General features: G+C 42.0%; 1 protein-coding gene and 1 long non-coding RNA gene across 4 annotated transcripts in view; both read right to left on the bottom strand.

Annotated features, from left to right (window-relative positions):
• The window catches only part of LOC110492084 (membrane-associated guanylate kinase, WW and PDZ domain-containing protein 3), a 195,424-nt gene extending 191,537 nt beyond the window's left edge, over nucleotides 1-3,887 (bottom strand). For 2 of the 3 annotated variants that reach the window (XM_036947018.2, XM_036947015.2), the window contains exon 1: nucleotides 2,544-3,887. In XM_036947018.2, the coding sequence (XP_036802913.2) occupies nucleotides 2,544-2,850 (307 nt within the window). In that variant the 5' untranslated portion in view covers nucleotides 2,851-3,887. The remainder of the gene's footprint in view (nucleotides 1-2,543) is intronic. The other variant, XM_036947016.2, reaches the window with a different exon arrangement.
• Nucleotides 3,888-13,003: 9,116 nt separating this feature from the next.
• LOC149976906 (uncharacterized) lies at nucleotides 13,004-17,365 on the bottom strand. Its single transcript, XR_016487298.1, has 2 exons — nucleotides 17,056-17,365; nucleotides 13,004-13,781 (listed from the first exon to the last, which is right to left on the bottom strand). It is a non-coding gene; the product is annotated as an uncharacterized LOC149976906 (long non-coding RNA).
• Nucleotides 17,366-17,596: the final 231 nt, after the last annotated feature.

Here is a 17,596-nt window from a genome sequence, read left to right as displayed (position 1 = left end):
TCAAAGATATGCAATCATGTGTTACTGTAGATTAGGCTACTTGAGCATTGGACTTCTATGCATACAGGTGTGTATGTGTTGTAGTATAACTTCATCCATCCCTCAAGGGAAATTGATTCATCACCACCGGCTTTGACAAGACAAAGTACAAAGACAGTCGTCGATAGCAATAAAGTATAGCTTTAACAAGTAAGCAGAGCAACAGATTAAAGATTCCAACCCAGCTTCAGCTTTTGAGCTCAGGCCAGCCCCACCATCACAGTGTAGTTCAGGTGTCTGTTGTCATAAACTCACTGGCTGCCAACAGATGGGCAGTGGTGCCATGGTTACCACTAGCCAGGCTACAGTGTGACAGCCCCTACTTATCTATAGCCCTGTAACCCAGGCCCTGCATCTCAGGACTGGAGTTCACAACAACACCGGCCTGGTAACATCAGATCCTCAGACAGCCTCATCTAGGCATGGAGACCCCATCAAAGATAGATGATGGGTGAATTAACCATGAGGCTGAGGGATAGACAGATCAACACTACACAGGGACTGGCTGGGATAGCGACACCGTGTAGAGGCCGGCACGGCTATCAAGCGCAACAGTTTGCCAAACCCCACATTTGAAAGGAAGGTAGATAAACAGGCACACTATCAATTCTAACTATCGACCCCCCCCCCCCCCCCCCCCACCACCACCACCCCATCACTAGTGTTTCTTCAGAGCGCCTCTTCACTCGGACCACTGCTGCGTCCCAAAAAGCAGGGTGCTACTTGGGACAGTCCATACATCAAAACCCTACACACATCGAAAAGTACCACTTCCTCCCAACACCCATAACAAGTTGCCATGTAAGTATGACATCCAATTCCCGCTTCATTTACATGCGTCTCCTTGTGTAAAACCAGTAACCACACTCGTCCATGCATGTAAAACAGAGATGAGACGAGAGAGAGGGATAACGTCCATGAGGTTGGAGAAGTCAGTAACTCCTTGACATGGAGAAGATGTAGGCCACTGGGGAGAACGCAAGGACGTTTCGTAAGAGCAACCGGGCAGGACGGGGAAAGACCGACGACATCTGTCCATCCAAACAAAGAGGATTACACACGCACATTTGATAGCCTAGCGCTGATTCAAGCTAGAAGGTACACGTTCTGCTGAACTACAAAGATCTTAGCACAATCATTCTACAGCATCCTACGTCTCCCACTTCTCTACGTTTCCGTTGGGTGAAGTTGGGTCGTTGATATTTCTAAGTAGAAATGGTGTACCAACTGAATTGATATCAAATGAAGTGCCTTTTAATATAGACCACACGGCAAAGTCATTTAATCCTATTTTGTTTTTATATGAAGATTTGCTAAAGTGCCAAAATTCAGCATTTTGACATGTCCCTCTGTCAACCCCGTGTCGCCCACTTCATTCCAAAATCTCTTCAAGTTTCACCATCTTTGTAAATCCCTGGTTATTGTGTTGCTTTGACAAAAGTAATCTCTGAAGATTATTATTGATTTCATGCGAGTAGTGATTATTTTAAGTCAGTCCTTCATTTGAAGGTCAACCTTGTTACATGAACTGAACTCACATTTTAATATGGTGAAACCATTCCTTTTTAAATATATATGTTTTTCAAAAGAAACATTGAACATCTAATAGTGAGAACAGTGTAAAAGCAGGTGAGCCGTTCCTAGTCTTTTTTTGGCAATTTTCTGGTGTTTTGTGGTGGACAACGGAGCAGGTCGAGCATAACGCGTCCACCCTGTTACAAAGACAGGCTAGAAATGTTCACACCTTGTTTCATGTGCAGCTTGCAGTCAATTGCCCCTCCCTGTTGCACACAACAAGATTCTAGTCCCCATGGGGAGTTCTGGCTCATTTAAGAAGAAATCATCAACCCTGTTACAGTCCCCCCTGTTACTGTATTTGTCAGTCTTTTTTTCTTGTACCTCTTCAGATGAGAAAATGTGTTTTTTTGATCATGTTTAACATGTGATCTTTATGACAGGATGTTACAACAACAACAAATGTAACCAAGTTACACTTCTCAAAAGGCACTGAACTGGTGGAATGACCCAGTTCATACTGCTTGATGTACTGGCATAAGCAGTCTAGGAGACAAATAAAGGCCACACACACCTGATCCTCCCACTATCCTGGAGGGCAAAGACGCAGCCCAATTACAAGCTTTACTATTTATTCCATTCCTACCAGAGACCGTGTGCAGTCCCAGTTAACCCCACAGCTATGACTCAGGCCATTAACTGCCCTGGGCAAATAGGATTACACCGAAAGGACAACACATAGTGTGTGTATGGGCAAGACAACAATTCAAGTCTTCTGAGTGGACTTTGGGGCAGGTGAGAGTTAACTAGAAGAATGCATGTTGTCACAGCTCAAGTATGGGGTCAATTTGATTTCACAGACCAGACCAAGGTTACCATAGTACGACAAGTACGCCATATTACGTAACACATCATGGTAAAATGCATAACTTTGAAGAGTGGGCCTAGGCTGCAAAACCTCTGAACGGTAATAACAACACTAAACATACCTGGTTTGACGGTCTTGATACGGATGGGCTCCCGAAAGTGGCGGATGACAGCGAGGGTGTCTCGGTTGGTCAGGCCGCTGACAGGGGTGCCGTTCACTTCCAGAAGCACGTCCCCGATGTTCGGTAACCTCCCGACGTGACAGACCATTGCCTCAGTAATCACATGTCCCAGGTATGGGAATTCTCCCAGCTCTGCTCCCCCTTGTACGTCCACAACCGAGCCGAACTCCTCGGCATTCCCCCATGATAGCGCGCACTCCTGGACTTTACCGGACCAGTGCTTCTTCTTCTTAAGCGTTTTGGACATATTTAATCCCTCTTGTAAATCTTTAGAGTCCCAGACTGTGTGGTTGTTTGAGAGACGAGATAAGCAGTTATTTTTAAGATGCAGATGTGACTATTGCACAGAGATAATGAGATGAGGCAATCTGCTCACTAGTGTTTTTGTATTCCATTCCATTCATTGAGCAAATGTCATTTCAAAGCATTATCCGTATGAACATCCCGAATTATTGGAACATCACCGGTCTGCGATACAATAGTAGACTGTAGTGCAAGACTATCTGCGTCAGTGTTGTCGCAGGAGGCTAGATCGATCGCGGGGATGCTGATGTTGTCCCTCGCACTAAATTCTTGGGTAGCTGGGCAATGAAGCTCTACTTCTGAATGAGTAGCCTACTGCTTACTTACAGTGAATCGGTCTGATAAACAGTTTTATAAAAGCCTATTACGCACAATAGCCAATAACTCAATTTTGGATCTATCCGTCGTTGAGTCTATAGCCTTGACTACACAGACTCTCCACTTGACTCAGTCGATGTATCAATTCCATGAACTAAATTACCCCGAACAACTAGCTATGTCGTTAAATTATTGAGCATAAACAACTGTTGCCTACACCCTCTGACAATTCTTCATCCAAAATTCGCCAGGGGCCAACTTAGTTCCAAGCACTTGTTTTACCTCCTCCACCGGTGACTTTAGCGACGCAGTCCTTGGAAACGGAACAACATACCTGGCATCAGTAGCGAATGTATTCGCAGAACTCGGGTAGTGTAGCCTACTCTGCTGGCAACTTGCTCCCTATTCTTCAACCCTCGTAAGCCCAGCTCAGAGAGCGCCGTCTCGTCAGTTGACGCCCCATGTGGTCTCGTGTCAGATTCAGCCCGGTGGCTCACAGAACTGGGGAGATTTAGGCGCAGGAGTCTATGGAACTAACCATAAAACAAGAAATCACGAATAACTTTTTTGCTTGTTTTCACCGTGTTGATTTCTTGAAGGAAAGCCCATCCAGGCGCCAATGACTGCTTGGGGTTGCCTCCAATCAGATGGTGGGAACGGAGTAAAACAATGCAAATCAACCAATGGAAATGGTTGGGCGGGGCTTCTGCGCAAACTCTGTTTCAATTGACCCGCTTAGCTTGATTTAGCTCGTCAAGCTTTCTGGGTGGACTGAGTTCCCAGTCACACGCGTTGGGTACGTTTTGGGACCAGGCGCTCAGCTGAGTAAATCGAGCGTGCCCACTAGATAGATGAAATATTGCAACAATATTATTTTCTTGTAGATTACAGACGCTGTCAATTAAATTGCCATCATAGTGCTATGAAACTACAAAGTAGTCATAACACTTTTAATTAGTAGTTTGTTAACTGGAACCAGGACAGTGCAATTACAAATCAATTTGTATAATTTTCATAGCATACTGTAGGGCCAAGTATTTTCGCATGTCATTTATTGAGGGGAGGATGTCCAGTGTGTCAACTCTTGCGTGACTGTGCCATCTTGTGGTTAAATTAACTTGTAGGTCCTGAGAATGTGTAGACACAGAGCACTAGAGGCTCCTCAGAGGAGGAAGGGGAGGACCATCCTCAGTGAATTTCATAAAAATGTAAAAGGTAAAACACTTAAAAAGTTATCATTTTTAGATAAAACTATACTCACGTCACCAAATAATGGATTAAAATACACTATTTTGCACAGAAGGTCGACAGTAGCCTCAACAGCACTCTGTAGGGTAGCACCATGGTGTAGCCAGAGGACAGCTAGCTTCTGTCCTCCTCTGGGTACATTGACTTAAATACAAAATCTAGGAGGCTCTAGGTTCTCACCCCCTTCCATAGACTTACATAGTAATAATGACAACTTCCGGAGGATGTCCTCCAGCCTATGAGAGCTCTTGCAGCATGACTGGCATGTTGTCCACCCACAATTAAAGGATCAGAGAATGAATCTAGTACTGAACGCATAAACTACAGCTAGCACTGCAGTGATAATGTGATTTAACCAAAGATGAGCGGTATCCATTACTGGAAGTTACAGGTTTGCCAAAACAAAACGTCCGATTTTTCATCTAACCTGGTATTGGTGATACCATCTTCATTCTCGATTCGGCCAAACGTATATCTTCTAAAATGGAAGTGTCCAGTTGCAGATGGTGCATTTTAATTTAGAAAATGCACCATTATTGAAATAAAATATTTCTTTGCTCCATGAAGTAATCCAACAATGTGTACACCGCCATCTTGTCTATTTATTGATTGGTGGTGCTTTCAAGACAAAAAAAAAACAAGGTCAAATCATGACGTCAACGATCTTCAGGTCGGAAAGTCGGAGCTCTAGAAAAATGCCAGAGTTTACTACTGTTCAAAATTATTTTTTCCAATCGGATCTAGTTTTTTCTCCCCGATTTCCCAGCGTGAGATAGCCGTGTCATCATGACGTGGCACTTTGGGGTGGACCCACCTTAATTAATGAGAGAAAATGCATTTTAAATAGACAAAATGGCAGTGTACACATTGATGGATTTACTTAATGGAGCAACAATTTTTATTTTAACCGAGCATTTTCTAAATTCAAACGCATCACCTGCAACTGGACACAGACATTTTAGACGACATGTTTGGCCGAATCTAGAACAAATATATTCCCTATAGTCTACCAGGTTAGTTAAAATCTCTGGTGACATTTTGAATAGTCAAACCTGTAACTCCAAGTATGGAGTTAATCACATTATCTGGTGTAACAATAGTATCTAGACAGTCTGAAAATCCCTCGATAGAGCTATAGTTCCAGACAGGGGCACAACTTTCACTGGGGACATGACACATCCCCCCACCCCACACACACACTTTTATAATTGCACTGTGATACAAAAAGTGGCATAGTTGTGCTTGAGTACCATGCAGACACCTCAGAGTGGTTGGGTAGGCTGTTTGCTTTTTCTCTGAGTAGTAAAAGCAAGCAGAGAAGAAACTGGCTGCTCTTTATTTGACTGATGTAGCTGTCAAGGTAACTGTTTGACTTAACATAAATAATTCATATTTATTATAGTAGTGTAACTGACATGTAACATTAGCTAATGTTTCATCCCCTCTCGACTGAAGTTCTTTCTGTCTGAAGAGAATGAACTAGCTAGCTAGTAGCTACCACAGCCAGTCCAGCTCTAGCCCCTAGCTATCTGTCAGGTAGCAACATCTAGCAGCTGTTGTGTGTATGGAAATGTTGTGTAGCCTTTTTGTCCCATTTCAACATAAGTAAAATAACTTGGATAGTTTGCCAGTTGATGTACTATTAGAGCTAGCCAAAAGTTGGCTAATGTTAGCTGGGTCATTCCAGAATTGGAGTACAATTTTGGCATCAACACTACCATTAAGTAAAGAAAGTCACATTGAATACTCATTTAATTTCAGATAAGACTTGACTTATATTAATTTAAGCAACTTTTGAAATGTAAGTCAAGTCTTATCTGAAATTAAATGAGTATTCAATGTGACTTTCTTTACTTAATGGTAAAGGATTTATTAAACATGAATAAATGTTTAATAAATAAAGGATTTATTAAACATTAATAAATCCTTTACCATTAAGTAAAGAAAGTCATATTCACATTCAATGCTCATTTCATTTCAGATAAGACTTGACTTATATTATTAATTTAAGCAACTTTTGAAATCTATCTTGCCCAACTTTTCAATAGTCACACGTTTTGTTTTAACAAATTGAAAAATTCTACTTAATTTCAGTATTTATCTTCAAATTTTTGCTCAAATACGTCATACATATAAACATTCAAACTATTAAAAGAACAATAGGTTAAACCCTCGTGGGCTGAGAAAATCATTTAAGAGCATTTAAATATAAATGCTATGGTAACAGGGTTGAAATTAGAGTAACGGTGTTGCTCAAAGTAACAGGGTTGAATGGATTACATTTCTATTGATTGTAGATCATGACATAAATGTGACAAATAATACCCAGAACCATAGGAATGTTGTTTAATAATATTGTATATATCTTTTCGAAGAAGGATCAACAGGATGAGTAGGAATGATAAAAAAAAAAGAAACATGTCAACAAGACCACAAACTGGATCTGATCAAATATTCAATGGACAAAAATAAAAAAAATGTCATATCACAGTAGGCCGACAACCTGGCATTAAAATGAATGAGCATATCAAAAATAGTCATGAACTGATCAATATTTTAGAAAGCTGATGTTATAATGTACAGATTTAATTTTAGTGGCTGGCCAGAGTATTCCATACCTCACTTGCGATGTCCATGTGGCGTGAGGTAACGTTCTCTGGGGGAGGAATGAGGGTCAGCACATCCTCAAAGGGATACCAAAGGAGATCATCCCTCAACGGCCAAATGTTGTGGTCATACACCAGGGCACAGCATTTCCCCACAACCTCTGGACTGTGCCACTGCACTTCTTTGGGTTTGCTGTGCATGGGGTCTTCTGTGTGGTCATCTGTGGCATTAAAGCTGAAGCACTTTGTTTTTCGGCAATCACACTCCAGATTCCCTGTTGCAGAACACATGCAGTTGACGTTGCGGTAGAGAATTTTCCCAGGTGAAAGAGTGACCACCCGGTGGAGCCTCATCTGGCATTTCGTTCACTGCATCCTCCACAGCTTGCTCCTGAATCTAAAACAATTCCACCTTCGATTGCCCCTCACTCAGAGCTTGGTACAGGGACAATGCCGTGGGGATAGGAACTCCTTGGCTGACAAGCCTGTCGACCCTCCTCTTCAATGTGCCACCCACACCATCTGGGGCACCTTTGCCATGACTGGCTTCAAAGTAGTTCCAGGTTCCTCTTGTAAAACCCTTCTTGAAAATGTCAGTACAAAAGAGGTCAAAATGACCACGCTGCTTATACTGTGTGCAAGGACCGTCGCAAAAACAAATGATGGTTGTCACATCTGGTCATATCTCTCTGATTTCTCTCAGGATGGGCTCCAGATGTTGCCATATGGCAGGTAGTCCCTTCAGCCTGGATGCCGATACAGTGCAGGAGGTAGGGGCAGATGCCCCCTCCATGTGTGCAAAGTGGCCTGTTGGTGTGATGCACCAAAATGAACAGCTTGTGCTTGAGCGCTGTACTTGCAGCCGTAGTTCTCAGAGCAGTCAATATGGACTGCACATTAATTTACAGGGAGGTTCAGCTTCAGGGCCCGTGAGAAAGCATATTGCTGTCTGATGTTATAGAGATGGCGCCTGGACTTCTGGAGCAAAACGTTAGAAGTTTCCACCAGCTCTTCTTGGGGGCATTCAAATTATTTTTTCAAAGTAATCTTTGAGGCTGCTCCAGGATAATTGTTGTGCTCTTTGTCCACAGTGGCCCACTGAAGGTAGGAGATGCGATCGGTGTCTCTGCAGTGGCTTTTGAGTGCATAGGTATTATTGGTGCATTGCTCACATTCCCCATACATACATTGCTTGCTTGTGATGGCATGTGTCAGGCTCTCCACATTGGATGTGTCGAGGATGTGCATCTGGTGAAGCTTTTTGGCAATAAAGCCTAGAATTTCATGTTGTTTGCGCATGCACGTGTCCCGATCTGCCGATGTTGGATGCACAACCCAGTAGAGGCAAAGTGTGCAGAACAGTGAGTATGATAGACAGAGGTTGGTATATGCTCATTCAGGAACTTCAAATGGAGGTTCTTCATTGAATCCACCACTAATCTTTTCTGTATTTTCTTATTTTCTTTTGTCACCGTTTGCTTTTTTCCAGTTCCTGCTGACATCGTCACATAAAGATAATAATCTCACCGTTGATCTCAGGGTGGCAGCAATCCCCTCGTGTTTCTTCCTCTGGTAGCTGTAGACATTTTCATTTGCCAGTTTTGTCCACCTCCTCCTTGAAAATCCAAAAACCTCCTCTGCCAATCAACCTGTACAACCTGTACTTCCTCAGGAGGTTTATTCCTCTTTGAATGTGTACTTGTTACGTACTTCCTCAGCTACTGCTGTATGAAACAACAGGTTTCTCCTTAGGGATGTGTCCGAGATTTGCCGAACCAACTTGTTGACTTTGGATTTTGGAGATTGGCTGTCCTTTTTCGATCGTTGGAGCCGCTTTCTGTATTTTTCTGATCGCTGTTTGACTTTCCTCCACTGATCTTGTATTTTCTGCAGCTCCCTGTTTAATTTTGCTTTAGCAGCCCTCCATTTTCTTCCTCCCAACATCACATTGCCTAAAAGAACATAGAAATATATTGTCACTTATCCATTTCACCTGCAGAGTGAACGGAAGGAGATACAATGCTGTTACTGTAGTGCAACACTGTTACTTGAATGTTACGCCCTGACCATAGAGAGCCCTTGGTCAGAGCGTGACTAGGGGGGTGTTCTAGTCATTTTATTTCTATGTTGGTGAGTTGTATGGTTCCCAATTAGAGGCAGCTGGTAATCGTTGCCTCTAATTGGGGATCATATTTAGGAAGCCCTTTCTCCCACCTGCTTTGTGGGATATTTATTTATGTATTTTTTTGAGTGCTGATGTTTGTTCACGGTCAATGGTTGTTTGTTGTAGTTTCACTTTGGATTAAAAGTATGTGGAACTCAAATCACGCTGCGCCTTGGTCTTTCCTCACGAACGTGACAAATTATAGTAGCAGGGATGTAAATCAATGCTAATGTTAGTTTTTTTCTCAGGAATTGATGCTAGCTGTGGAATGTAGCATTACTGTCAAGGACAAACTTAGTTATATAAATTACAAACATAACTCTGAAATTAATTTGTCTTATTCTGATATGAGTAACAGGGTTGTGTTGGTTAGAGTGACACACTCAGTCAAGGCTGAAAAGATTGGGAAAATATGAAAAATAGAAGAGCGGATTTACCTTTGGTTAACCCATGGTGTTAGCAAATGGCTTGATGACTTCATGTGACTCACTGTTTTTTTCTCTTCCTCTGCCAGGCTAAGTAGGCTTCAGTAACAGGGCTGCGTACATGTTGTGGGACACAACTTCAGTGCATAATTTAAAATATGTTGATTAAACAAATTGTTTTAACAATTACAAGAGGCATATCAACAAAATCGTACCAAAAAAAGTAGATTTAAAACTTATTTTAACTTATATTTGATGTGCAATTTGGTCATCAATAAGGTGGGACGAGAAATGCCATTTTAGGGGTTGCTCGAGAGCTATTTGGTATTTTGGAACCACTTTTGTTCTACAACTATATTTACATTTAGTCTCAGGACAAGTGCTTGGTTTTGTATTTTGGGCATGGATTTTTTTATTTATTTCATGGTTGGGAAAGAATGTCCTCCAATTTGGGAATGACCCAGCTAGCTCATTAACTTTAGCTATAATTTTTGCCTCAATCACACGACCTGGATGACAAGCGGACAAACGATTGAAGACCAATATTCTTACATTTTTTTCAGCCCAATGGGAGTTTTTATAATTCAGCATAGCAATGTAACGTTATTGATCCGTCTGTTTCCCTACCTAATTCACTTCTTTTCACACTGACATGGTATGAACAGCTCTACAGGCTACACTGTCATGGTGCACAGTCAGTACACAACACTATGCTCACCATGTCTTAGCAGGATCAGATGGTGACTAGTGTCCCAGCAGGATCAGACAGCCAGGGAAGACCAGTCTACGGAGCTCAGGTGAATTTTTCACTATATATTATTATAACAATCAGTGAATGGATACAAAGTTCCATCTTGAGTTGATGGGTAGGCTACAGTCTGGGATCTGGGAGCGATGGTCATTTCAATAATTGAACCATTGATTCTATTCATTGATAATAGAATGTATAAATGTACACCAAGGTAATTATTTGTCATGCCTCATCTGAGCAGGGTCAGATGATGATAGGGGTCTCATCAGGGTCAGATGATGACAGGGGTCTCAGCAGGGTCAAGCAACCAGGGAAGACCAGTCTGTGTTTTGCAGATACAACACTTTATTCTCTCTGTGCAGAAAACATTGGACAAGTCAGAAGTTTCAAAGATTGAAACTATTTTAAGGCATTCTGACAAACCTCCAAAGTTCATTTCCAAACTGTATCAAGGGTTGATAGAGGCTTTTACCGATGACACAAAACATGTCAAAACAAAAATGTTAGGAAGACCTGGGTGTCACGCCTGTTCCCGCTCTTCCTCCCCCTGGCGCTCGAGGGCGCCAGGATCCCCAGCATTACGCACTCAAGCTACCATCAGTACGCACACCTGCCTTCCCCTCGTCACGCGCATCAGCAATCATTGTACTCACGTGGACTCAATTACTTGTGACATTACCTTCCCTATATCTGTCTGTTCCCAAGCGCTGTTCCCTGGTTCAGGATTAATTGTCTCATGTCCGTGTTACCCGTGTTCCGGCGCTGTTCCTGTCTTGTTTCCTTGTCTGTTCCCGAGTAAATGTCTGACTCCCCGTACCTGCTTCTCCTGTCCGGCGTCGGCCCTTACACTGGGAGACACTATTGATGATGATGAATGTATACAGGTATGGTTGAATGCCCAGTCATATTCATATAATTTCAGACAAATGACTGCAGTTTAAGACCCTCCATAGAGCATACTATATGCCAGTGAATCTGAATATCATGCACTCAGAAATATAATTGCTGTTTTTGTACACCTCTGCTGGAGGTGTAAAACACAACAGGGGACATATTTGCATATGTTATGGTCTTGTGAAGACTGGCTGAATTCTGGTCAGGAGTATGTTCTTTTATCTCAGCATGTCTACAGATTCTCCCTTCTCCCTCTTTTTGTTTGATTAGAAATTATGATACTGGAGACTGTTATTAGAAGAAACTGTGTAACCTAGCATTTATAGTGGCTAAGAAATGCATTGTCATTAATCTGAAGGTTGGTTATCCTCCCACAATGTCACATTTGATGGCAGAAATGTCAAGTTATGCATCACTAGATTTGATTTATTACAAGCTTAACGGTATACAGGATTAAGGCTCCCAAGTGGCGGAGTGGTCTAAGACACTGCATCTCGGTGCTAGAGGCATCACTGCAGACCCTGGTTCGATTCCAGGCTGTATCACAACAGGCCGTGATTGGGAGTACCATAGGGCGACATTGAAAATAAGAATTTGTTCTTAACTTACTTGCCTCGTTAAAAAAGCTTAAATAAAAAAACTGTGCAAATTCCATACGGTTTGGGTGCCTAATATGGAATACTGTATGACAAAAGGGGTCTGTGTGGAAAACAATAAAAAAAAAATTGTCAAGCAGATGCTTGTCTGATTTGCGCCTGTCTCAGTGGACTAATCCATTGAGGAGGCCGCGGTGAAATCCATTGAGGAGCCATTTCGTGGGCATTCATTTTCATAACTTCATTGTCTGCTGTGTCTATCAATTCCCTGTTACATATATCACTAGCATTAGCCTACATTTACCATTAATTCCCAGAATGTCTATGTTTGTTTGGTTACGATCATTTCTGTTAATGCATTGAATATATTATTAATACAGTCATTTACCATTCTCATTGTCAGAGTGGACACGGTGTTTTGCAGAACTCAACCTATGCTACACTTGTGAGAAACAAGTTTTTTTTTCATTCCATTTACGAATTTTGTCAATTTATTTGTCTTTTGTTTGGCTACATAGTGGAATTCCCGCGAGAGAGTAACGGTTAATGTTATTAGATGTTAATTATTTGACTAGGCTACCTGTATTTGACATTATGTTGTTATTTCGCTGAACACTAGATGGTTTAATTTTATTTTTGCCAGTGAAACGAGGCTACTCGGGGCAAAAAATCAAATCACCCAAATGTATAGCCCCGTTGAGAAATATAAATGTACTGTTTGAAAATGTGAATCACATTGATATTTGGCAATCATTTGGTCGAAAGAAAAAACTACTCTTTCTCGACCAAGGTTTTTTTGTCTGCTACAGCCTTAGTAGAAATTGAGGAAACTAGCTTTAGATGTCCCCAAAAATCTGAGGGAGGACCCCCACCAGGTTATGTCCCCCGACTTCTAAAATTAAAGTTGCACCCCTGGTTCCAGATGCAGTCCAAACCATGTGACAATGATTGCCATCAGCAATTTTATGCGCTCATTCTCATCCATTAATTCCCATTCATGGACTTTTGAGTATGACCTGTGTTCTTGATACCATGTAGGGCAGAATAACAATGCTATTTACTCCTCCTATGCGTAGACAATCCGTGGAACGCTTGTTTCAGCGTTTATCTGCATTTTTATTTGACACATTCTCCAACTTCTTAGGAAAGGCAGACACATCGAAGTTACTTAAACGTTCATTTGAAAATCAGGTAGCAAGTTAAAAGTAGCCGGTGCCATTGTTTAGCGCAGTCTCACAAACATTTCAAACTCAGTTACCTCTTGGTTGGATCATCTGTTTTCCTGCGCGATAGGGCATCCTCGGCCAGAGGTTGCGAATGGTTATGTATTGGTTTGACTTCATTAGGGAAGACCACTTCGCCTAATATTTATGGTCATAGGGCTCCGATATTTTACAAACTGATTCACAGTGGTTGAAAACATTTAGTTGTGGTGATTATCAATGTGGTCATGTAGCTACAGAGTAGGCCTATAGATGGCCTATATGCAGTGGTGACCTGTCATTCAGGGCTGTGCCGGGTGGAGACTATAACAGAACATGGCCAAGATGTTCAAATGTTAATTGATGACCAGGAGGATCAGATAATAATAATTACAGTGTTTGTAGGGGGTGCAACAAGTCAGCACCTCAGGAGTAAATGTCAGTTTTCTTTTCATAGCCAATCATTCAGAGTTAGACACAGCAGGTGTGGTAGAGATAGTCCAAAACAGCAGGTCCGGGACAAGGTAGCACATCCAGTGAACAGGTCAGGGTTCCATAGCCGCAGGCAGAACAGTTGAATCTGGCGCAGCAGCATGACCAGGTGGACTGGGGGCAGCAAGGAGTCATTAGGCCAGGTAGTCCTGAGGCATGGTCCTAGGGCTCAGGTCCTCCTAGAGAAAGAGATAAAAAAGAGAGAGAATTAGAGTGAGCATACTTATATCCTGCCTGTTTGGCACTGTCTGGCGGTATCGTCGGACTGGGCCACAGCGTCTCCCAACCCCTCCTGTCTCAGCCTCCAGTATTTATGCTGCAATAGTTTATTTGTCAGGGGGCTAGGGTCAGTCTGTTATATCTGGAGTTTTTCTCCTGTTTTATCCGGTGTCCTGTGTGAATTTAAGCCCACTCAATTTGCCAAAGCACAGCCCCCACAACACTAGAGGGATATCTTCAAACACAATACCTACTACCCTGAGACAAGGCCGAGTATAGCCCACGAAGATCTCCCCCACGGCACAAACCCGGGGGGGGGGCCAACCCGGACAGGAAGAGCATGTCAGTGACTCAACCCACTCAAGTGAGGCACCCCTCCTAGGGACAGCATGGAAGAGCACCTGTAAGCCAGTGACTCAGTCCCCGTAATAGAGTTAGAGGCAGAGAATCCCAGTGAGAGAAGGGAACCGGCCAGGCAGAGACAGCAAGGGGCGGTTCATCGCTCCAGTACCTTTCCGTTCACCTTCACACTCCTGGGCCAGACTACACTATCATAGGACCTACTGAAGAGATGAGTCTTCAATAAAGACTTAAAGGTCGAGGCCGAGTCTGCGTCTCTCACATGGATAGGCAGACCATTCCATAAAAATGGAGTTCTATAGGAGAAGGGCCTGACTCCAGCCTAGAAATTCTAGGGACAGTAAGGAGGCCTCATGTCAACATCATACTTTCAAAATCCTAGCTAGTCATCATGAATCAAGTCGACAATATACTGGCAAATCCTTTTCAATCCTTGTCATATGAAGAGAAATAATGAAGAGAAATGATGGATAAAACTTATCGGTGCTCATCAGCCATTGGACATAAACATTACACAAGTTGGAAATAGCAAATTCAACAATGACTGGTTTGGAAGGAATCAGTGACAGTGGCCTTGTGGTCCCAAATTTGGGATTAAGGGGCTCTTTTCCAAGTTTAAAATTGTATAAACATTCAATATTGGCCATGCTGTCAATTAGCATGATTTGTGCCGCGCTCAAAACAACTTAAAAACTTGTCTTCAGTGAGTTCAAGACAACTGGGAAGTCGAGAATAAATTAGCTCTGACTGGGAAAATAAGTTTTGAACAGTCATTCAACTCGGAATTGTAAATCTGGCCTCTTTCTAAAGCTACGACCTGAAGATCAATGACGCCATTATGATTCGACCTTGTTTTTTTCACAGTTCCCAGTTTATGAAAGCACCATAAATCCAGAGAATGCTAGACTTTGATGACAAAATTTGCTCACGAAGGACCGCGGTGCCACCTTCCTGTTCAAGTGAGCACAGCACAACAAGGTGAGTCCAAAAATGTCTTGTATGCTGCTGCATAAATTATGTAAAATGCCAGGGAGATATGTATACTGTAGCTAAGAAAGTAATAGTAAGTGTATGTTGTGTAGTTAGCTGTTAATAGCCCATGTGCCTTACCCTAATCATTTGGTCTATTTACCCCTCTTAAGTTTGCCTACTGTTCTGACTTGGTGGTGCACATGTAGCCTATAACCTGCTTTAGAGAAATGTAATCATTGAATATTGTAAGAGCTTATATGGCCCCTTTATTTATCCTATGGTTCTGACTTGGTGTACAGGGACAACAGTGTAAGAACACCCCATGTTCTGAATTTTCTCGCTGTACATTTCAAGTGCTAAACAGATAGTTGTATTGACTACGTACGTCCTAGTTCACTCATTAATGTCTTAATCGAAATTACGGATTGCCTCTTATCCCCATGTCGTCCCCTTAGGCCATAGTTTGTACATGTCAACTAGATTTGTTTAAGCAAGTCAGCCATATCAACTATGTTTTTTAAAAAAGGCAGTAAATGAGGCAGAATTAACTGCTTCGCTGGCAGACAAGACTCCGCTGATAGCCAGGTGAATTCATGGTAAAATGTTGGGACTGCTGTTGGGACAGCTTTATGTAGGCCCTAACAGTTTGTGGGCACCGTTTGTCATCATTATAGTGCAATTAATGTATTGTTTAGTGTTGTGTAGTGGCTTTGCTCGCATTCACCCCCCCTTTTTTTTGCCCCACCAAGATTGACATGCTAAGATGAGTATTGGTCTGTGATATGGGAGGTCTTCAGTTTTAGAGGAAGTGTAGCTCTCTATGTGCATGGCAGAATAATATATTTGTCTACTCTGGGTCTGGGTGGTTAGTTAGTATGCAGTGTTGCAGACAGGTGCTGCTCTTGGTAATTGGAGGCAGAGGATGGATAACCCAGAGATGTATTTCTGTGCCATTTACAGCTTTTAGTTCTCCACAATTGGACCATTACCTAAAATACATCTCCACCCCACAGCCTGGCTCTCATCGTGGCCACATGTTGCTTCGCATTCCTAGGAAACTATGCAGTATTTTGTTTTTTGTACGTGTTATTTCTTACATTGGTACCCCAGGTAATCTTAGGTTTCATTACATACAGTCGGGAGGAACTACTGAATATAAGAGCAACGTCAACTCACCATCATTACGACCAGGAATATGACTTTCCTCAAGCATTTCGCTACACTCGCATTAACATCTGCTAACCATGTGTATGTGACAAATAACATTTTATTTGGATTGGTATGAAGTGTCATTTTAATAATTTGTAGATACCAGTTAAATCCTTGCTTAACGTATAGCCTATATAATACAATTAATAAAATCAACGATTGTATACCTTTTAAATATTTTTTAATGACGCAACTACAAATGAGAAATGGTTGTACAATTAATAAGAAATACATTATTTATCAAATGTCTCCATCTGCTGGCGAATTATAGGCCTACCATTCAACCATCCACGGACTTCCACTTCTAATAGGAGCTCTCTCAATGCACATATCTGTGGGGAAACACCTGAACGGAGGACACGAACAACAAACGCCTAAAATGCTTGTGCGTAAAAGGTACCTGAACGGAGGACACGCACAACAAAAGCCTAAAATGCTAGTGCGTAAAAAGGTAGATAGCTTTTAAATACTAGCATTACGCGATGTTCTTGACAATTACATAATTTTCCTCTCAATATTAGTTATCTTAATATTTTCTATAGAGTTATAATCAGTCATTCATTTAAAAATGCTCCTGTGTTAATAATTAAGTCAACCAACTTGCTGCGTTCTCTTCCATGGTCATCCCCCGTTCAGCCAGAAGGACATTCCACGTCACAAAATGGGTATTTTCATAAAGTTGTTGATATTTACCTACGGCCACTGGAGAGGTTACAGGCCGGTAGGCCTACTCCTTTCAACTCCTGCTGTCCTGATATATCCCTGGTAAATTCCCTCTAATAACTGTTAGTGATGGGTCGTTCGCGAACGAGTCGGCTCTGGCTCGCATATCAGAAGAGCCGAATCTATTAATAAAAATATATAAACAATGAATCATAAAACGATTTAAATGAATAGAATTAACTAATTCAACGAACGAAAATATAAATAAAATAATATAGGCCTAAATACTCAAGCGCACACATTCGTTCTGACTGTCTGCTCAGACTAACGCTCACCTGTTGTTCCTGTCAATCAGACACGCAGTGTCAACCAATGATCCAAAGATGCGTGAGGGAGGGCGGAGCCAACTCACTCTCAGTCACACACTTGGCAGCCGAGGAGAGAGAAGAAGGACAGCTGTGAAAACTACAGCTGGAAAATGAGTCGGAAGCACAGTAGCATTTGGATGCATTTTAATAATGTAGACAGTGCAGAATTTGCCAAAACAAAATATCATATAAAGCCGGTTCTA

Source organism: Oncorhynchus mykiss, chromosome 16 (assembly GCF_057628025.1).
Source record: "Oncorhynchus mykiss isolate SJ-2025 chromosome 16, ASM5762802v1, whole genome shotgun sequence".
In the NCBI taxonomy this organism is placed as follows: domain Eukaryota; kingdom Metazoa; phylum Chordata; class Actinopteri; order Salmoniformes; family Salmonidae; genus Oncorhynchus; species Oncorhynchus mykiss.
Note: the sequence above shows the minus strand (reverse complement) of the source record. Positions and strands in the feature narration are given on the sequence as shown.